The sequence below is a fragment of the Haliotis rubra genome, unplaced genomic scaffold (genome assembly GCF_003918875.1).
Source record: "Haliotis rubra isolate DU_JTF1 unplaced genomic scaffold, ASM391887v1 Scf1265, whole genome shotgun sequence".
Lineage (NCBI taxonomy): Eukaryota > Metazoa > Mollusca > Gastropoda > Lepetellida > Haliotidae > Haliotis > Haliotis rubra.
The window spans coordinates 84,156-106,199 of NW_025765187.1; the positions used below are offsets into that span (position 1 = coordinate 84,156).

The window sequence follows — 22,044 nt, forward strand, 5'->3', positions numbered from 1 at the left end:
GTTCTAGGCATACGACCTGGGGAGGAAACATGGAAACGATTCAGCATCAACCGAATCTTCAACATTACAGCTATATACAGAATTGCCATCTAATTTCACTGATGCTATAACAATCATTTAAGTGAGTGAGTGGGTTTGGTTTTACGCCGCTTTTAGCAATATTCCAGCAATATCACGGCAGGGGACACCAGAAATGGGTTTCACACATTGTACCCATGTGGGGTGGAAAGCCCAATGTAAAGAAGGTCTCAGACGCATGGGTAGACGAAGTGAGCGAGTATGGTTTTAGTCTACAAAAAGTGTAGATCCCAGTCCAACCCAAATATATTCCTCCCAATAATTGTAATGGCCGAGTCAATGGTTCCAGTCTACAAAAAGTGTAGATCCCAGTCCAACCAAAATTTATTCCTCCCAATAATTCCAATGGCCGACTCAATGGTTCCAGTCAACAAAAAGTGTAGCCCAACCCAAATATATTCCTCCCAATAATTCTAATGGCTGAGTCAATGGTTCCAGTCGACAGTCCTCGTCGGTCAGTACATTGGTTACATGTTAAGTTTATCACAAACAGAGCCCAATGATTCTTGGCTACCAAACACTAAATGATTTAGCACACATTTGTTTTAGTAAAAGCATGTTCAATTTGACCATGTATGTTCAAGTCAGTGAGAGAGTGAGTGTAGTTCTACGCCCCTTTTAGCAATATCATGGCAGGGGGACACCAGAAATGGGCGTCACACATTGTACCAATGTGGGGAATCGAACCCTGGTCTTCGGCGTGACGAGCAAACGCTTTAACCACTAGGCTACCCCACCGCCCCTTAAGTTCAAGTCAGATGTTCACTAAACACAATGTTGAACACGAGACTGAATGAACTAGGATTACAGCTGCCTTGAACAGTATTTCAGTCGTATCGCAGCAGAATAACGTCTGTCAGGAAAACCAAAACTTATCTGTGTCAAATTGAAAAAGAGGGCTGGTACAGACAAACCAGATTCGAACCCACAACATGGCATAAGAATGCACCTGTTGTCCACAAACCCCACAATGGGTCAGCGGCCTACCAAGACATCTACAAGTAGGAAGGGTTAAGTGAGTAGGTCTCTCTAGGGGTTTTAGATAGGATCACAGGGCATGAGCTTCGATCATCTTTACAACAGAAACAATACAAAAGAGAATGTAGAGACATGTTAGCTTTGATGGTGCGTTAGTTGACAGTAAAACTGATATTCAGAAATATCATAAGGCCAGACCAATTTTATTTCTTGTTTTACGGATCCGCCTGTCATATTTTTTCAAGAATAAGAAAAAACAAAAATTAATTTTCCCCGCTCAAAAAATAAAATCCTGATGTTTTCATTGGCCAAAAATGTAAACTTACAAGAAAAATGTTTTTAGATGTTTTTGCCCCATATACACCAGGGGCGGATACAGCTTTTTGAGAAAGGGGGGTGCACACTATTGAGAAAAGGGAGGGTGCACACTTCATTTTCACCCGAGTTTCAATGGTCATTTAATAAACTTTCAGGACAAAAGGGGGGGTGCGCACCCCTGCACCCCCCCTCTGGATCCGCCTATGTACACTTCATGAAGTGTCAAAAGTAAAATACTTTGAGTATTTAGAAGGAATATTACTTTGACTGGTGATTTTATTTTTTTTATTTTTTCCCTCCTGCCTTTAGGTTTTCTGAGGACAAAAATCCGTAAAACAAGAAATAAAATTGGTCTGGCCTAAACTGTAAGATGAAAGGATGTGATTAACATTTGAAAATATGAATACGATGACAAATCTTAACCTTGATAGTACAATATTGTTATAGAATATCCATAAATTATACACAGTGACACTGACATTTCCATAACAATGGAGCATTCATTGCTTGGATTTCATCACAACAGAATTGTGTTGTATAGTTCCATGATATAACATTCCTTTTTCTGTAAATGACATAAACTATGAAAATCAATAACACTATTGTACATTCTTAATATCATAGATATATAAAATAAGTAGCACCAAAAATATCATTCCTATTTTTGCATTTAGGCTTCTTTTGTTTATGTTTCCAAGAATATCTGGCTTTCGACGACTTACTTGACTTAAAACTTTTTATAATGGGGATTTTGAATGTTTCAAAATGCCAGACTTTTGTTTCATGGTCAAGGACGTATTTGCTATCAAGGTTAAATCGGATAACAAGATCAGACTGAATATACAGGTCAGACTTGAGACAAAGGTCAGATGCCAGATCAAGGTCAAGACTTCAGATCAAGGTCAAACATCAGATCAATGGGTTAGATATCAAGGTCACTCTTAAGATCAATGTCAGATCAATATCAAGGTAAAGACTTGTCATCATACCATGCAATATCTCATGCAGAATAATTTGGTAATGATAAATACTGTCAGTACATTATTTTGCCACTACTCCCAACAACTACCCAAAAACAGGTCCCAGACAATGACCTTGACCTTCCTCCGTGGAGGACTCACCATAGAGATCAGGGGTGCCCAGGTTCAGGAGACAGGTTCTCTGCATAAAGTCGATGATGGCCAGACCAGACTCATTCCCAAAGGCCATCCTGAAGAAAAAAGCATGAGTGAGTGAATTGGCCTTTCTATTCTTTCTACATCCTGGACTAGTCAAGTATAGAATTCCTTCTTGTCAACAGTAGGAAGGCGTTTCCTATTCTCGCGGTACTTACGGATATCGGCTGAAAAAATAACATAAACAATTCTTATCGTATGAATGCTTGTTGTTTTTAAATGAAGGGTCCTCTCCTCTATCATCTACATCTATCAGCTGCCAGATCCATCAGGTGAATTACCACTCGTGAGCCCGTGATAAACAATGCCATCCGCCATTGACGAAATGAGGCTTCTCCTATTCTCGCTGTATTACGAGGAATTAACGTTATTGAGTGTATGTAAGAGTCATCCTGCCGGAAAGGGCGGGAAAAAGTAATGATATGTCCAAGTTGGTATAAACTCCCCAATATTCGTGACACAGCAAGATTTTGATTATTCACCGACTTGGTCCACTTCCTAGTTACCAGTCGGTGATGTAAACAACCGCTAAGTGTCACGCATCGGCGATTTCGGCAGAAAACGTATTTACCGCGAGAATAGGAAACCCGCGAGAATAGGAGACGGACCTATACTTAGAAAAATTGAGTTCCATGTAAAGAAATCAACTATGCATCAAATAAGAATTTGAACTGAGATATTCAAAGTGGAGTTATTCCATTGTGATTTTCTCAACGGGTTCACCAGCATAATATGTATCTTATCTATAACATCTTATGTATACTCAACACAAAAGGTAACTAGTAACTAGGGCTGTGTATCGGCAAAGAACTTGCATTGCAATATATTGCGATTCAGGTACCCGTATTGCGATACACGTATTGCGATATATTGGGAACTTAAGTGTTTGACATTGTCTGACACTAATTGTGCGTGTCGATCCTATTTTCTACATTGTAAGTCCCTAGACATATGTTATGGTTCTGATAACAGCAATCTCAAAATTATGTTGCATAGTCATGGATTCTATTTTCCCCTTTTTATACAATTTATAGTATTACAGTATGTTCTTTTGTCAGATTCTTTCAGTTGTGTCACAACCCCTAGTGTACAGTACACAACCCTGTACACTTAAAAGAACCCTGGAATCCGTTGGTATATGACCTGATGGTGGCCACATGAATATGTGCAAACACCTAGTTGCTGGTACAGCAACGTGCAGTAAACTTGGACAAAGTACTGTGACTATGTGTCCCAGTCCACCCAGCTGTGAATGGGTACCTCGTAAGGATAGGAAAGCTGCAATAACTCGGTGCACCTTGTGGCAGCAAGAGTTGTATGATCCCCTGGGAGCTGAGATTGATAGCAAGATGTGTCGTTGAGATTGACATCCAATGGTCGAGGGAAAAAAATACCAGCGCCTTGAGCATGCACTAGTGCTTGGATATGTGCGCTATAAAAAATATCCAATAATAATAATAAAAAAATAATATGATAATAAGTATCAATTTCAGTTATCAATAAATTTAAAAATTAAATTAACAGTTAAATTTGTCTGTGTATACAAGTGGCATATGCAAGATCGGGGAGGGTGATGTTAGGCATTTTGCTATCTGTGCATGTGTCCTCGGGGCCGGTACACTCAGCATCTGGAACATGCCTTCAGGGAACAAAAGGAGGCATGTTTTTTGCAGCCCATGCCCATCTTGAGGTGTTAGCACAGTGCTGGAGGGTAACGTGCGATTGCCCAAGTGTGGACCAACTGTCTCCAGGCAATACACAATTAGGTCCTGACAGTCACTGAACAGAGCCCCAGGGAGTTGGCCTGGTTGTGAGTACTGGGAACTTACAAGCCGTATGTGGAGTTGACGAGGATGCTGGTGATGTTGCCCGGAGGTTCGCCATCCACCCACGTCAGCACACAGACCAGGTCAGGCTGGTAGCCTGCGCTCCATTTCCTACTGCCGGTCTTCACCTTCACAGATGTCGTGTGGTCGGACTGCTGGAACATAGGACTTCATGCAATACACGGAGGAAGTCTCTGCATCTAGCAGCATGTCTGGAAGTTTATCTGCTATAACTAGTCCATGTTTCAGGCATTACTTTGAGGTATTACTAGTCTGGAACATAGGACTTCATGCAATACACGGAGGAAGTCTCTAAATTCTTGTGAAATGTCTTGAATTTTATCTGTTTTTACTAGTCCACGTTTCATGCATTACTTTAAAGTATTACTAGTCTGTGAGGTTCAACTAGTCAATGATTGTAGTATTACTAGCCTACGGCTAGCACAGTACTAGTCCTTCACAGAGGTAAAATTTGTCCATAAATGAGATATTACTAGTTCGCAATTGTCGTATTACTAGTCCATGGGCAAAGTATTACAAAGAAATTGAAATGTACGCAATATCTCACTCCTAAGTACATTTTCATCTATGCAGTGTTGTATAGGATTACAAGTAATCATGGATGCATGTAAAAGTGAAACAACATTTAATGATTTCCTTAAAAAATATAACCATCAGTGAGTGAGTTTACATTTATGCCGCACTCAGCAATATTCCAGCTATATGACGGCGGTTGGACAAATAATCGAGTTTGTACCAGACAATCCAGTGATCAACAGCATGAGCATCGATCTGCCCAATTGGGAACCGATGACATGTTATGATGTATCAACCAAGTCAGCGAGCCTGACCACCCGATCCCTTTAGTCGCTTCTTCTGACAAGCATGGGTTACTGAAGATCAATATTCTAACCCGGACCTTCACGGGTTAACCATCAGTGAGAATTAAGCTATACCATGTGCAGGTAGGGATACAATTTGGCACTAACCACTAACCCGACTCAGTGTCTCTTATGTAGTGTGTGAGTGAGTATTGCTTAATGTTGCATCAACAATTTTGCAGCTATTCGCGACCTTCTCTCTCATCTACCGTTGCAGTAAGGTCTTATATCAGGACCATTTTTTCTATGATGTCTACATGACATCTCTTTGGGGCTAGAAAATCTTTCAGATTATTTTGTAGTTCATATATGTGACAATGACTACGAGGTCAAGAACAATGAAAACAATGATAACAAATTTCACTTAAATGTATGTAAACAGTTTCAAATATTTAACATTTCATATTGTTTTTATATCAGTGCTGACAAAATCATAATGGTTGAAAAGTCAGCAGATATGAACTTCCACAGAATCCCTGGTCATCCCAAGCACCCACCTTGGCACTGTCGGAGGTATTACTGGAGTAGGAGCCCATGCTACCACTGGTCTGTGTCACCAGGCCCAAACTCGGCTTGGGGTAGTCATACTCAGGAGAATCAAGGTCATCATAGATTTCATATACAATAGACGTCTCTAAAAACTGAAAAACAATAAGCCGTGAGTGAGTGAATTGGACTTTACACATCTTTGAACATGATATCTATCATACTACTGCATGTCAGCTTGTGTGGAGGGAGACTAGAAGTGATGGGGGTCTGACATGTCTACCACTAAATGAAACCCAGGTTGGAGCAGACAAACCATAAAACATAGCCAGGGAATCAAACCCACATTCTGAGGGTTTCTGGCAAGCCAGTTGGGTGGGACACCAGAAATGGGCTTCACGAAGTACACCCACATGGAGAATAGAACCCTGGTCTTCAGCTTGAGGAGCCAACAATATAAAACCCACAAAACCCTGGTTGGTGCTGACAAACCATGAGTGAGTGAGTGAGTTTAGTTTTTCGCCTCTTTTAGCAATATTCCAGCAATATCACGGTGGGGAACACCAGAAATGGGCGTCACACCAGAAATGGGTTTAACGTCAGAACATTGTACCCATGTGAGGAATCGAACCCGGTCTTCAGCATGACGAACCCGGTCTTCAGTGAACGCTTTAACCACTAGGCTACCCCACCACCCCTCGACAAACCATGAAACATGATAAAGGAATCAAACCCACATTCACAGGTTTCGGGCTTGCCAATGGCATGGCACATCAGAAATGGGCTCACACATAGCACCCACATTGGAAATCACACCCTATGCTTCAGCATAACAAGCGAACACTTTAACCACTAGGCTAACCACCTGACTGCAGCGTTTGAGCACCACCTGTGTCCTCAATATAAGCTCAGGCAACTCACAATGAACAAAGTCACAGAACAAGCAACTTCCATCAGTCAATTCATCAACACCTGTTTCAGGAAATTTCCAAGCCAGTTATGGACAATGGTGTCAAGAAAGTCCCAACTTGGTCTGCAAATTAGGTTTACTACATTGCATCATGACCCTATTCAATATCATCTGCAGTGTTTGAGTCAAGTTTGAATAATAAGAAGTGCCTGTCCATCCCCATTATGAAGTTCTTTGTATGAACCGAGCAGCCATATCACCAGTAGTGGATTCCCCTTGACCTTAATACAACTGGGTGTCTTGTCGCAGTCTTCCCAGGGGTGGAAATAACTTTAAAATTGCTAGTGTACTCCGGTACAGTGGCACATGTGAATTCACTTGCCCTGATAATTTTTCTACTATACAGGCTGTTTTCTTGTTGATTTTTTTAATAAACAACATAATTAACATTGGAAAGTCAACTGGATGCCGGTACAGTATGAATTAGCTTGCCCGACAGAAAAAAACACTGGACTAGGACGTCGGGCAATGGGTTATTTCCACCCCTGCTTCCCCTCCCTTCCCTTCTCCTAATACAGAGGGAAACATCATTCCCAGATAAAAATTATTTATAACATCTAATTTAATTAAACATACTGAGGACTCTTTCGACACAATTTCTGTACAATTTGATTAAAGCAAGTCAAGCAATATCGTGGCGATCAACTCCAGAAATGGGCTTCACACATTGTACCCATGTGGGGAATCGAAAATGGGTCTTTGGCATGACGAGCGAATGCTTTAACCACTAGGGCTACCCCACTGCACCCTATCAAGGCTGGAGACACCACAGAACACTGTGAAGCTATTCTGACAAATCATTGGGCTGGGAACACTTGTTGTGAGAACTTACAGGGATATCAAGGTTTGCCTCTTGTTTGCTGAACTTGAAGAGCATGCAATGACTTGCCCCTGCCACACACAGCAGACGACTCTCGCTACACATGTAGATCATCTGGATTGCAAAAGGGTCATCGTCTTGACTTTCCGGCGTCTTTTTTGGTTTTTCGAAGATTTTGGCAGTTTTTAGCTTGTACAACACTTGCAATGTCACTGAAATGGAGAAAATGAATTATACAATTAGCTTGAATGCATTCCATACAATGTCTGTTTGTTTCTTTCCTTGTTGCCTCTCACAGCAATATTCCAGCTATGATGGTAGTCTATAAATAATGATGTCTGCACCAGACATTCCAGGGGTTGATATCATGAACACTGATCTATGCAAAGGCAATTACATTCATCAACATAAGGCTCTTTACCCGATCCATTGAGCCACCTCCACATGACCAATTCTAACCAATTTCCAGATGCATTTCAATCCTGAAATCTGTGTGCGAAATAGTTTCAAAATTTTGCTGGCCAGTAAGCTAGCTATGCCTGAAAGTTACTAGCCCACAAAATAATTCACTAGTCCGAAATATGAATGTAGACACGGGTTTCATCATTAAGCTGCTAATATGATGATCATTTTTATCAGGCCATAATCTTGCAAGATTTAACTTAACAAGTCAGAGAGAGTGACATATTTACAAAGTGACCCCATGAAAATTCACTAGCCAGTCGGGCCAATTGACTGGTCCGACTGGATTTCTACTAGCCACGGACTAGCAGGCAAGTGGCTATTTTGCACACTGCCTGAAATACAGACTCATTTGTCTAGCAGGTTTCAGCTCATACACATACTGTGATGTACTGGAAATATTCAGTCAAAAACAGGGTCTTCAAAAAAGATGAGTGAGTGAGTGATTGAAATTGGTTTAGGCTGACAGAAAACTCTGGCATTTCAGCTTACGGCGGTAATAATGAGAGCATAAGGAAATTACAGTGGCCTGCAATTTGCCTGATAACTTGCAAGATGTTTTATGATAATTGTTTCCATTTTGGCAGACTGCTGTTTGACTCACCAGCAGAAGCATCCCAGAACTTGAGAGATCCATCAGCATGTCTGCAGCATACAAAAACACAATAATAACCGTGACAGCAATCACTGAGCAGGTGCTTGCTATTTTACATCGCTGCAACAAATATTCCAGCCATATGAAAGGTGAGTTGAGTTTTACGCCGCTTTTAGCAATATTCCAGCAATATCATTGTATCCATGTGGGGAATCGAACCTTGGTCTTCGGCGTGATGAGCGGATGCTTTAACCACTAGGCTAAGCCACCTTCCCCCTCCAATATGAAACCAATCTCCATATATTCAAACCACTGGTTGATAGCATGAACACTGAACAGTGCTGTCCAATAACTAGGTCAATCTTATTTACAAATTAGTGTTATACCTTTAGTCTTTTGGTGGACCAAATACGACATGACCTTTTTCCTGCTTTCCATTTAAAAAGATCATTAAGAATAAAAATTGGTTTATAAAAACAGTGGTTAAAATCATGAACATTGATCCTAGTCACAATTAACTAGGTCAATCTTAGATGCTGGATTGGCATTTTAGAAGATGCTATTTGATGAACACAGATATTTATGGGTTACATCTTCTTTTTTATTCTTGAGTACAACGTTTCGGGGCTTGTTCTGGCCTCATCATCAGGTAAAACTGAAAATTAGGTCAATCTTATTCCAAAATTATTATTATTATTAAAATATTATTCCAAAATTAGTGTTATCAATTGGTCTTTTGGGTGGCAAAAACATCTTCCAATTTAACACAATCATTATCAATCATAATTTAACACAATCATTATCAATCATAATTTGTTTCTAAAACAAAACTGAGGTTTCATTAGTCAAGCTACTTTTATGAAAGTGAAAATTCATTTCATCCACGAAAGCCATCTCAATGTTTTATGTACACTCCTCAATCATCAAATCAACATCCAGAATTGATTTTCCAAAGAAGCGATTATTTTAAAAAAGAATCAAGACACAGCTGTTTCTCTTGACACATACAGGTTTCACCTCGATTATACACCAACACCCACATCCCAAAGGATGACGTCCTCCTAAAGGCCCTGGAAGTTATGGTTTAAAGAAAATACTTCATTAAAAATTAATTACTAAATATTCATTACAACACACTTTAAAAAGCTTAAGCAATTCCCACGTGTATCCATCAGAAACAATTACCACCTTTGTTGGCCGTTTCTTGGCTGCGTGGCTCAACACTATATTGTGTCTTGGGGTTATGGATAACTATGAGCTGAGGTGAAATTGGGTTTAACGTCGAGCTTGAGAATATTTCGCTCATATGACGACATGCATGTGTGTGTATGTGTATGTGCGGCTGCTTGTACTAGCCCAGACTTAAGCTGGTTTTATAGTGCTAGCCCACTGAGATACCATGCCGCAGTGAAGCATGAATACCCCACTCAGACACATTATACTGACTCTGAGCCGACCAGTCCTTGATGTACCCATCAATGACGAGAGCCAGGCAGGGACCAACAAGTACTATATTTTAACGTATTTTGGTATGACGCGGCCGGGGATCGAACCCGCGACCTTCCGCTCTAACCATTACACCACGGAGGTTTGGATAACTATGGAAAAAAGGAACTGCAAGCAGTATCTTTATCAGTATATTGCCCAAGCTAAAGGTCCAGTGATCAGGTTTTATTAAATATTTTCATCAGAATCATTTGTTGACTCATTCTCTTTAGTTGGAAGTGTTGGGTTTTACATGGTAACTTCTTAGAACTATTCAAGGAAGAATGGAAGGTTGCCATGTTTGGAATCAAACCCAGATACACAGGTGCCATAAGATAGTACACTCCAGAGTAATTCACATAAAAAGTAGATGTTTTTCACCATAAGCTAACACACTGCAGAGTAATTCACAGAAAAAGTCTGTGCCTAGCACGACCAGAGAAACTAATTTTAAATTACATTGTTATCCTTTTAAAGTCGACATTCATGTCAAAATTGACTTGTTTAATGGACTGACTGGCAGTTAACAGAGCTGTGTGGTATAAGAGATTAAGCTGGAGCATTAGATTTCTTGATTTTCACAAACTTTCAGTGATTTACGTACTAATAGACATTCAAATACCTAGCTATCCAAAGATAACAATCGACTATCTAACAATCAAAATCTTCTATCCAACCATTGAAATCAGCATCATGGAGACGCTACCAGGGCCTTGTTCCACAAAGGGATCATAGCGCTGGGATTGCCGTAAGTCTATGTTAAAGAATGGGAGATATTGTCGCCCAAGCTCTAAGATTGCTTTATGGAATGGGGCCTATTTGAATTTAGATGCATACTTTCCATTCCTTACTAAGTCTTGAAAATTGTTTTCGTTTAACAACTGTGTCAGCAACAACACTCACCCTGTGATGATGATTTCTGGATAACTGCAAGCCAGTGTAGGCCACTCTCCTCCCTGTACTGGCCAGCCCTGCTGAAACATCACCATTACAGACACTGTCACCACCAGGCCTCAGACACGATACAGGTGTCTGGGAGCTATATACCCCTGTCACCAGACCTCAGACATAACATAGACATCTGGGAGCTATATACCCCTGCCACCAGACCTCAGACATAACATAGACATCTGGGAGCTATATACCCCTGTCACCAGACCTCAGACACAATACAGACATCTGGGAGCTATATACCCCTGCCACCAGACCTCAGACACAATACAGACATCTGGGAGCTATATACCCCTGTCACCAGACCTCAGACACAATACAGACATCTGGGAGCTATATACCCCTGCCACCAGACCTCAGACACAATACAGACATCTGGGAGCTATATACCCCTGTCACCAGACCTCAGACACAATACAGACATCTGGGAGCTGCATCTCTGTCATCACCAGACCTCAGACACAATTCAGACATCTGGGAGCTATATACCCCTGTCACCAGACCTCAGACACAATACAGACATCTGGGAGCTGCATCTCTGTCATCACCAGACCTCAGACACAATACAGACATCTAGGAGCTATATACCCCTGTCACCAGACCTCAGACACAATACAGACATCTGGGAGCTATATACCCCTGTCACCAGACCTCAGACACAATACAGACATCTGGGAGCTGCATCTCTGTCACCAGACCTCAGACACAATACAGACATCTAGGAGCTATATACCCCTGCCACCAGACCTCAGACACAATACAGTCATCTGGGAGCTACATACCCCTGTCACCAGACCTCAGACACAATACAGACATCTGGGAGCTATATACCCCTGTCACCAGACCTCAGACACAATACAGACATCTGGGAGCTACATACCCCTGTCACCAGACCTCAGACACAATACAGACATCTGGGAGCTGCCTCTCTGTCATCACCAGACCTCAGACACTCAGACATAACACAGATGTCTGGGAGGTATATCTCTGTCCATATACAGACATGACACCCATACACAAATTGCAAGAATTCATGGATGTCAACTTCTATATTTGAGGAACCTATGGGGTTCCTCAAATAAAGAACTTGACATCCATAAATACTTGCCTTCATGTTTATCACTTCTAAGTGTCGTTCAAAGACTCCATACACACAGACACAACACAGATGTTTGGGAATTCTATCTTTGTCCATTCACACAGACACCACACCCATTCACTCAGACACAACACAGATGTCTGAGAATTCCATCTCTGTCCATACGCACAGACACGACACAGATGTCTGAGAATTCCATCTCTGTCAAAAACGCACAGACACGACACAGATGTCTGCGAATTCCATCTCTGTCCATACGCACAGACACGACACAGATGTGTGAGAATTCCATCTCTGTCCATACGCACAGACACGACACAGATGTCTGAGAATTCCATCTCTGTCCATACGTACAGACACGACACAGATGTCTGAGAAGTCCATCTCTGTCCATACGCACAGACACGACACAGATGTCTGAGAAGTCCATCTCTGTCCATACGCACAGACACGACACAGATATCTGGGCCTTCACCATCACCATAATACGGTGACAGATATGGCAGGTCCACCACTGCCCAGACACACAGACAGTCAGTGACAGGAACAGACATGATACAGATTTCAGGTAGATCCAATATTTAAACAAAAATTCAATGCATGCATTCTGATTTAAAACCCAGCCAGACCACCAGTTTTCTGCCCACCTTTTCTGTGAAGCCAGTTTTCTTCTGTTTTGAGCCGACAGAGTAGAACGCAGGTATGAGGTCTGGGGGGCAGTCAGCGTAATACTGACAGGCCGTCACTGGAGACTCATGCAGGTCCATTGGGTATGGGTTCTCAAAACATGGGTATCTGCAACACAGTACAGTGTAACTTCAACACCCGGACATGTAATAATAATAGTAATACCTTCATTACTATCCCCGGGCATAGGAAAAACTATCATACTATCCAATACTTTTTCAACACCCTGGGGATCACACAGTCATGCTGCCTGTTAGGTGCAATGAACTGATCACTCACATTGCCAGAACATCCTCACGGATACCCATTTTACAGCTGGATGAAGTGAGACAATGTGGATCTAAGTATCTTGTCCAAGGATACTACGCATATGTGCCTATCTCAGGACCCGAACCTAGGTGCCTCCACCGGGGATCGAACCCGGGCCTTCAGCATGATAGGCAGACGCCATACCACTGCACTATTGCAAGCGATTTCTATGTTGTCTTTCCTGTATCAAACATTGACTAATTTAACACTGCAGACTGTACATCTCTAGCTGTAAACAATCTGGAATCGGTGTAACAAAACTGTCATAGATTAGAGTAGTGCCATTTGAAACAAATACTAGCCCAAACTCAACATTTACGAGAATATATACTACTGGAATAAAGTAACTGTGCATTATTTGATGTTATGCCATTTTTTTAATGCAATGATAACAACCAAAATGTCTGGCAATTTTTGGCCATTGCAGTCTCCAGCATACCCAGCATACCCGTCTCCAGCACACCCACCATACCCAGCATACCCGTCTCCACCATACCAACCATACCCGTCTCTAGCATAGATGCTGACTTTCGTGACATGACGTACACACAATTTAGGTTGGAATTTTTGGCCATTGCAGTCTCCAGCATACCCAGCATACCAGTCTCCAGCATACCCACCATACCCAGCATACCCGTCTCCAGCATAGATGCTGATTTTCGTGACATGACGTACGCACAATTTAGGTTGGAATTAACATGTTTTCCACAACATTCAGAGGCTAGAGAATAATTTTCAATATCATGTGTGTGAACTTCAAGGGTCAAAAACATGCAAAAAGGGAGTAAGTTCATTGTGCCCAAAGTGCATGCGCCACGCGCGATACATGACATTAAATGTTATGCAAAGTGCTTTGTTACATGTTTATTTAGTGTTATTTCATTACTTTTCAAAAGCTTTTATTTTATGCAATTTTAAGTTATGCACAGTTACTTTTTTCGGTTAGTTTGCTTAATCCTTCATCCTTCTGACGAAGGAGTGACACTCTAAAACTCCTTATCCTAAACAAGCCGACATCCATCAACAAGCCCCAAGAAACAGATCCGGACTGGAGTACATTCTGATGTGGTAAAACATGGTTAATGTCACATTTCATGTACATGTATGTGTTGCTGTTCGATATATGAGGGAGTTAGTTAATTTTGTGACTTCAGCCATATTTGTTTACATAACAGTCACATTTTCGAAACTTTTGATGAAACTGTTGGAGACGCTACATTAAAACTTCTCGTGTATTAGGGTTTGCATGGATATATTCAATTGTTCCAGCAGTTCCATTCAACGTCATTTGCATTTTTATCACATCATGATAACCAGTTAAGACTTTCAGACTGCCTAATGGCATTATCCTTGAGATAAATTATGTAAATTATTCTGTCTTACCCAGGTGACGTAAGATCCACAACAACAAGATCATTTTGCAGCAGCACGACAATAGCATAGGGGTCTTGGAAATCTGAAACAAACATATACATTTATACATAAAGGCCACAAATAGTAGTCAATTTCAAGTAATAACCATTAGCTTGACAGTCACTGCACTGATTCCTGGTATTGCGCTGGTTTAATTATTTTTTTAGATAAATTCTAGATGAAATTCATGGATTGAGGGAGTGAGTTTGGTTTTATGCCACTTTTAGCATTATTCCAGCAATACCATGGCAGATAACACAAGAAATGGGTTTCACACATTGTACCCATGTGGGGAATCGAACCTGGGACTTTGGAGTGATGAGCGAACGCTTCAACAACTAGGCTACCCTGCAGCTCTGAAATTCATAGAAGTAAGGAAGTGGATAATGTATAATCCTCAGTAAGCATATTCGAGCTTATATCACAGCAATCTGTCAATAACAATCCCTTGATAAATAGTGGCTGCTACCATGTGCAATGATCCAGCCATACCACAGGATTCGAAAGAGGTCACAACGTGTAACCATCCAATCACAACTTGTTGACCCTTACAAAGTATAGGGGACCCATTTTTCACAAGACATCCCTTTAGGAGACAAGCAAAGAGTACTAGGGACCTATTTTCTCAAGACATCCCCTTCTAGAGACAAGCAAGAGTACTAGGGACCTATTTTCTCAAGACATCCCCTTCTAGAGACAAGCAAGAAGTACTAGGGATCTATTCAACACAAGAATTCCCTTCAGGAGACAAGCAAGGAATATTAGCGACCTATTGTTCAAAGGAAGTCCCTTCATCCCTTCAGGAGACAAGCAAGGAGTAACAGGGACATAACTTTCACAAGAATTCCCTTCGGGAGAAATGTAAGGAGTGATAGGGACCTAATTTTTACAATATTTCCCATCTGGGGAAAAGTAAGGAACACTGGAGACCTATTCTTCAAATTAATTCCCTTCATCCCTTCAGAAGAAAAGCAAGGAGCACTAGGGACATATTCCTTACAAGAATTCCCTTCTGGGGAAAGGTAAGGAGTGCTTGGGACATATTCTTTACAAGAATTCCCTTCTGGGGAAAGGTAAGGAACACTGGGGACCTATTCAGCCCGGTTTCCATAATGTAAAGACTGTGGCCCTCACCATTTGACCATGGAGTCTCACAAAGCACCACAAAGTCCACCACATTGTGTTCCATCTCTAACACAGTGGTGCTCCTTCCATTCATCACTGTAATACTTGGAGTCCGGCCAGCTCGGTCATATGACATTCCACCTGAGAAGATCACGAGTGGCTCACTGAAACACAAAATCAGGGCAGTTATTTCCCCTGTACAAGTGGAATACTCAGGTTTTACAAGCACTTCTAAGACTCTTTGTCTGTGAACCAATTGTTTAAAAAGTCCCTGAGAGAGTGAGTGAGTGAATTAAGTTTTACACCATTTTAGCAATATTCCAGCAATATCCCGGCGGGTGACACCAGAAATGGGCTTCATACATTGTATCGATGTGGGGAATCAAACCTGGATCTTCGGCGTGATGAGAGAACACTTTAACCCCTAGGCTACCCCATCCTCCCCATCCCTGAGTGAAAGCAAGAAGTCAGACCGCCGCCATATGGCTGGAATATTGCTGAGTGTGGCGTTTAACAATAAACAAACAAAACAAAACGATCTATGGTTTTCTCAGGAGGGCCATCAAGACAATCAATATGAAATACTTATACCATGTTTTTGTCCAGGCACCTATCGCTTTTAACTCACTCTGTGATAAGACGGAGTTGACACCAATACTGAATATCAACTTTGTTACATTACATGATGAGATAGAAATGTAGCTTGACAAGCAAACACAAATATCTTCAAAATCCATGTAAATTTCGAATAGTTACCAAAACAATTATCTCCAAAATACAAGTTGTTCACTTCTATCAAATTATTTCATCACCTAGAACTGAATTAAATACTCTATGTTTTACACAAATATCTTCAAAATCCATGTAAATGTCTGATATTTACCCAAAAAATAAAAGTGTCTCTGAAATACAAGTTAGGCACTTTTACCAAATTATTTCATCACCAAGACCTGCATTAAATTCTCTGTTATTTCACAGAACATCAACAGCAGCATTTTCTTTTCATAAACTATAACATAATTCCTTTCCTCCTCAAGCTATCCTGAATGGACTGACATTCTGAAACCATGCCAGCTAATATGAAGAACTCTATTAAGTCTGTGAAAGCAATAACCAGAGACTGACAACCAGCTTACCCATTTCGGATTGATTTCCAGTCGACCTTGGTTATAGGTTTGCACGGGTCTGGTTTGCCATCTTTGCCAATTTTGGCTGAAACAAAAGGCATCATTGAAACATACTTAGGTTCAGCTTGACCCCCTAAGGTCAAGGTCAAGGTCCTACCCCACACTGAAGCAATGGGAATCTGGGTAAATTACGTCTGCTGTGTTCTCTCTACGTAACATCTAGTGTCTCCTTAAGCAGGCGACTTCGTTTGAAAGATGCCATTGTTCACCCTGCAGTGAATGGGTACCCGGTTGGATGAGATAGTAATGTGACTGTTCACCTTGTAGCATGTTAGTGGTGGATGTAACTCCACCCTGCAGTCAATGGGTACCTGATAGTATGAGATAGTAATGTGACTGTTCACCTTGTAGCATGTCAGTGGTGGATGAATACTCCCAATGGATCAGAGAATGATGTAGAATTCACCTTGCAGTGAATGGGTATCTGGTAGTATGAGATAGTAATGTTCACCTTGTAGCATGTTAGTGGTGGATGTATACTCCCAATGGATCAGAGAATGGTGTAGAATTCACCCTGCAGTCAATGGGTACCTGGTAGTATGAAATAGTAATGTGACTGTTCACCTTGTAGCATGTCAGTGGTGGATTTATACTCCCAATGGATCAGAGAATGATGTAGAGTTCACCCTGCAGTCAATGGGTACCTGGTAGTATGAGATAGTAATGTTCACCTTGTAGCATGTCAGTGGTGGATGAATACTCCCAATGGATCAGAGAATGATGTAGAATTCACCCTGCAGTGAATGGGTACCTGGTAGTATGAGATAGTAATGTTCACCTTGTAGCATGTCAGTGGTGGATGTATACTCCCAATGGATCAGAGAATGGTGTAGAATTCACCCTGCAGTCAATGGGTACCTGGTAGTATGAGATAGTAATGTTCACCTTGTAGCATGTCAGTGGTGGATGAATACTCCCAATGGATCAGAGGATGGTGTAGAATTCACCCTGCAGTCAATGGGTACCTGGTAGTATGAGATAGTTATGTGACTGTTCACCTTGTAGCATGTCAGTGGTGGATTTATACTCCCTAAGGATCAAAGAATGATGTAGAGTTCACCCTGCAGTGAATCGGTACCAGGTGGTATGAGATAGTAATGTTCACCTTGTAGCATGTCAGTGGTGGATGTATACTCCCAATGGATCCGAGAATAATGTTGAGTTCACCCTGCAGTCAATGGGTACCTGGTAGTATGAGATAGTTATGTGACTGTTCACCTTGTAGCATGTCAGTGGTGGATTTATACTCCCAATGGATCAAAGAATGATGTAGAGTTCACCCTGCAGTGAATGGGTACCAGGTGGTATGAGATAGTAATGTTCACCTTGTAGCATGTCAGTGGTGGATGTATACTCCCAATGGATCCGAGAATAATGTTGAGTTCACCCTGCAGTCAATGGGTACCTGGTAGTATGAGATAGTTATGTGACTGTTCACCTTGTAGCATGTCAGTGGTGGATTTATACTCCCAATGGATCAAAGAATGATGTAGAGTTCACCCTGCAGTGAATGGGTACCAGGTGGTATGAGATAGTAATGTTCACCTTGTAGCATGTCAGTGGTGGATGTATACTCCCAATGGATCAGAGAATGATGTAGAGTTCACCCTGCAGTCAATGGGTACCTGGTAGTATGAGATAGTAATGTTCACCTTGTAGCATGTCAGTGGTGGATGTATACTCCCAATGGATCCGAGAATGATGTAGAGTTCACCCTGCAGTCAATGGGTACCTGGTAGTATGAGATAGTAATGTTCAACTTGTAGCATATCAGTGGTGGATGTATGCTCCTAATGGATCAGAGAATGATGCAGAATTCACCCTGCAGTGAATGGGTACCTGGTAGTATGAGATAGTAATGTGACTATTCACCTTGTAGCATGTCAGTGGTGGATGTATACTCCTAATGGATCAAAGAATGATGTAGAATTCACCCTGCAGTCAGTGGGTTCCTGGTAGTATGAGATAGTAATGTTCACCTTGTAGCATGTCATTGGTGGATGTATACTCCCAATGGATCAGAGAATGATGTAGAATTCACCCTGCAGTGAATGGGTACCTGGTAGTATGAGATAGTAATGTTCACCTTGTAGCATGTCAGTGGTGGATGTATGCTCCTAATGGATCAGAGAATGATGTGAACAGTATGTTGTTCCATTCCTTCTTTTGTTTGTGACATAAACATAAGAGAATGGAATCTGGAGCATTATGAAAGGATTTTATTGTAATTATTATTAATATGATTATTTTTGTTCTTGTTCTTGCTGAAAACAAGGAGTATTGGTACTATTTTCTACTAAACTTTAATACTTAATTATGACCTTATGACAACGGTATGTCCTTTGAGTACCAATGTGTGTTTGTAGTCCATGAAATAACTGAATATGCAAAGTAGCATTTGCTGCAAATCTAAAAATAATATACACATTGACTAAACTGCTTACCCATCATAAATAAACTAAAGGATTTTGTTCTTCACATTGTTTCATAAAAGCCATCAGAAGCGGTTAATACAATTATCTTTTAAAATTTACCCAATGGAATTACCAATAAAACAAATCTGGAACAAGAATATGATTAAACATTGAAAGAGACAACTGTAGAAAAAGCGAAAATTTCAAACTTGGAAAGAACAAATGTCACAGTTCAACATGGAATCCCCACTCAGACTTATTTTAACTCCTTGCCTATCAGTCTACATTAAATCCCCTTAATGACAAATGTAACAGACATAACGTTTTTCAAAATGTCATGGTATTTTGTTGGGCAAATTTAGTTAGTTAGTTAGTTAGTTCTTTAATGCAGGATAAAGACATATTTATCTTCTTGGCAGAAAGAGACTGGAGTACTACACAAAGGTCATGTTAAACAACAGGATTTGGCTCTGATTGTCTTGTCTCCCAGGGGCCATGATGTGTGAGCTTACAATGGGGGAACACAGTGTTCATGGGTTTGGGCGTTCAATATCAAACAGGATTTGGCTAATATATATTTTGTCTCCCAAGGGCCATAACGTGTGACCTTACAACGGGGGAACACAGTGTTCATGGGTTTGGGCGTTCATATCACACAGGATTTGGCTAATATTGTCTTGTCTCCGAGATGCCATTATGTGTGAGCTTACCATGGGGGAACATGCTGTTCATGGGTTTGGGCGTCGGCTTGAGCCCCCATGTCGTCAGGCTGCCGTCAGAGTGACTGCACATGAACTGTTTCCCTTCGTGGTGCCAGGCAATGGAACGGAGAGCCTACAACAAACCCGAACCAGACAGGTAGACTTCAGAAACAGACAGATCCAGCACCATCTAGTATGTATATTCAAGAACTCTCTCCTCTACTCATCCATTCTACAACAAACCCGAACCAGACAGGTAGACTTCAGAAACAGAAAGATCCAGCACCATCTAGTATGTATATTCAAGAACTCTCTCCTCTACTCATCCATTCTACAACAAACCCGAACCAGACAGGTAGACTTCAGAAACAGAGAGATCCAGCACCATCTAGTATGTATATTCAAGAACTCTCTCCTCTACTCATCCATTTTACAACAAACCCGAACCAGACAGGTAGACTTCAGAAACAGAGAGATCCAGCACCATCTAGTATGTATATTCAAGAACTCTCTCTCTACTCATCCATTCTACAACAAACCCAAACCAGACAGGTAGACTTTCAGAAACAGAGATCAGCACCATCTAGTATGTATATTCAAGAACTCTCTCCTCTACTCATCCATTCTACAACAAACCCAAACCAGACACGTAGACTTCAGAAACAGAGAGATCCAGCACCATCTAGTATGTATATTCAAGAACTCTCTCCTCTACTCATCCATTCTACAACAAACCCAAACCAGACACGTAGACTTCAGAAACAGAGAGATCCAGCACCATCTAGTATGTATATTCAAGAACTCTCTCCTCTACTCATCCATTCTACAACAAACCCAAACCAGACAGGTAGACTTCAGAAACAGAGAGATCCAGCACCATCTAGTATGTATATACAAGAACTCTCTCCTCTACTCATCCATTCTACAAAGCATCCACTCATGTAAAGTTCATGAATTATTTGATAATAATAATAATAATAAATGGATATTTCCCATGCGCCATAGTCCATCCAGAGCATGCTCAAAGCGCTACATATAAAAAGAGTCACTAGAGTTCAAGAGGAAGATATGACGATTCGTCAAAATGACCATGAGAATATTTCGCAGTTATAGGTTGCAGACTTTTTTGAAGAGGAAGGTTTTGAGTCCGATTTGAATGCTTCTAAGGATGAAGCATTTTTTATGGGAGTAGGAAGACTGTTCCATAGGGTTGGTGCTGCAAATTTGAATGACCTATGGCCAAAGTGTTTGTGACGAACTTGAGCACATGTTTCATACCAAAGAGACATTTCATCCACAAAACTTTGACTTTGCAACAAAGCAATTGATCATTTGGATCAAGAGTTTACACAAATTTCAAACACAAAAGCATTTAAGATGGAAGATGACTAATCATTAATGGGTTTTTGAAATATCAGCATATTAACAGCTGTTCCCAACAATAATTGCAATATCAATTATGTATGTACTTTAACAGCCTCAAACACAGAGATGGTTGCACCGAAAACATATCTTTCTGTCAGGTAACATGGACCCACCAGTGCTTATTGGCAGGGTTCTTTTCTTAATGTATTTATCAACTTGTTAAGCACAAAAGTCAGTTGTATTTATTCTTAAATTTGAAGGTCAAAACAGTTACAATAAGAAATGAAGAATATAAGATCTATTTTCAAAGTTTTAAATATGGGGTTTTTGATAGCTGATCAAGCTATGATAAAACATGTTGGTTGCAAGTAATAATACTAATTAATATTAGTTGATTTCTTAAGCTCCTAGTATCCACCAACATGTGCCCACTGGTGCTATGTCAAAGTTAAACCCAAATCAAAGCGATGCACACATATACACACAATTCTGAAAGTCTACTCGAATGCTGAGCAGAAGAGGTGGGGTTTAAGGAGAAACTTGAATAGGTCTTTAGATAAGCAAGTAAAACAATGGGCCAATCAAGTTACCTGAGACAGGTATATTGTTCAACCAAATATATTACCATCTCATGCCAACAACATCACATAAACTTTCAAAAACAACAATTCCTCTCTTTACGTACAAAATTCGATTTCACTTCAAAACATTTCAATAAA

The 22,044-nt window shown here is 40.8% G+C and overlaps 1 protein-coding gene across 11 annotated transcripts in view; it reads right to left on the minus strand.

Moving 5' to 3' along the window:
- The window catches only part of LOC124266561 (syntaxin-binding protein 5-like), a 149,234-nt gene that overhangs the window by 30,427 nt on the left and 96,763 nt on the right, over positions 1-22,044 (minus strand). For 10 of the 11 annotated variants that reach the window (XM_046701374.1, XM_046701368.1, XM_046701375.1 and 7 more), the window contains exons 8-18: positions 19,970-20,093; positions 16,795-16,870; positions 15,668-15,822; positions 14,504-14,576; positions 12,772-12,919; positions 10,978-11,048; positions 8,599-8,639; positions 7,545-7,744; positions 5,754-5,897; positions 4,379-4,527; positions 2,496-2,584 (exon numbers count right to left, since the gene is read on the minus strand). In XM_046701374.1, the coding sequence (XP_046557330.1) occupies positions 2,496-2,584; positions 4,379-4,527; positions 5,754-5,897; positions 7,545-7,744; positions 8,599-8,639; positions 10,978-11,048; positions 12,772-12,919; positions 14,504-14,576; positions 15,668-15,822; positions 16,795-16,870; positions 19,970-20,093 (1,270 nt within the window). The remainder of the gene's footprint in view (positions 1-2,495; positions 2,585-4,378; positions 4,528-5,753; positions 5,898-7,544; positions 7,745-8,598; positions 8,640-10,977; positions 11,049-12,771; positions 12,920-14,503; positions 14,577-15,667; positions 15,823-16,794; positions 16,871-19,969; positions 20,094-22,044) is intronic. The other variant, XM_046701370.1, reaches the window with a different exon arrangement.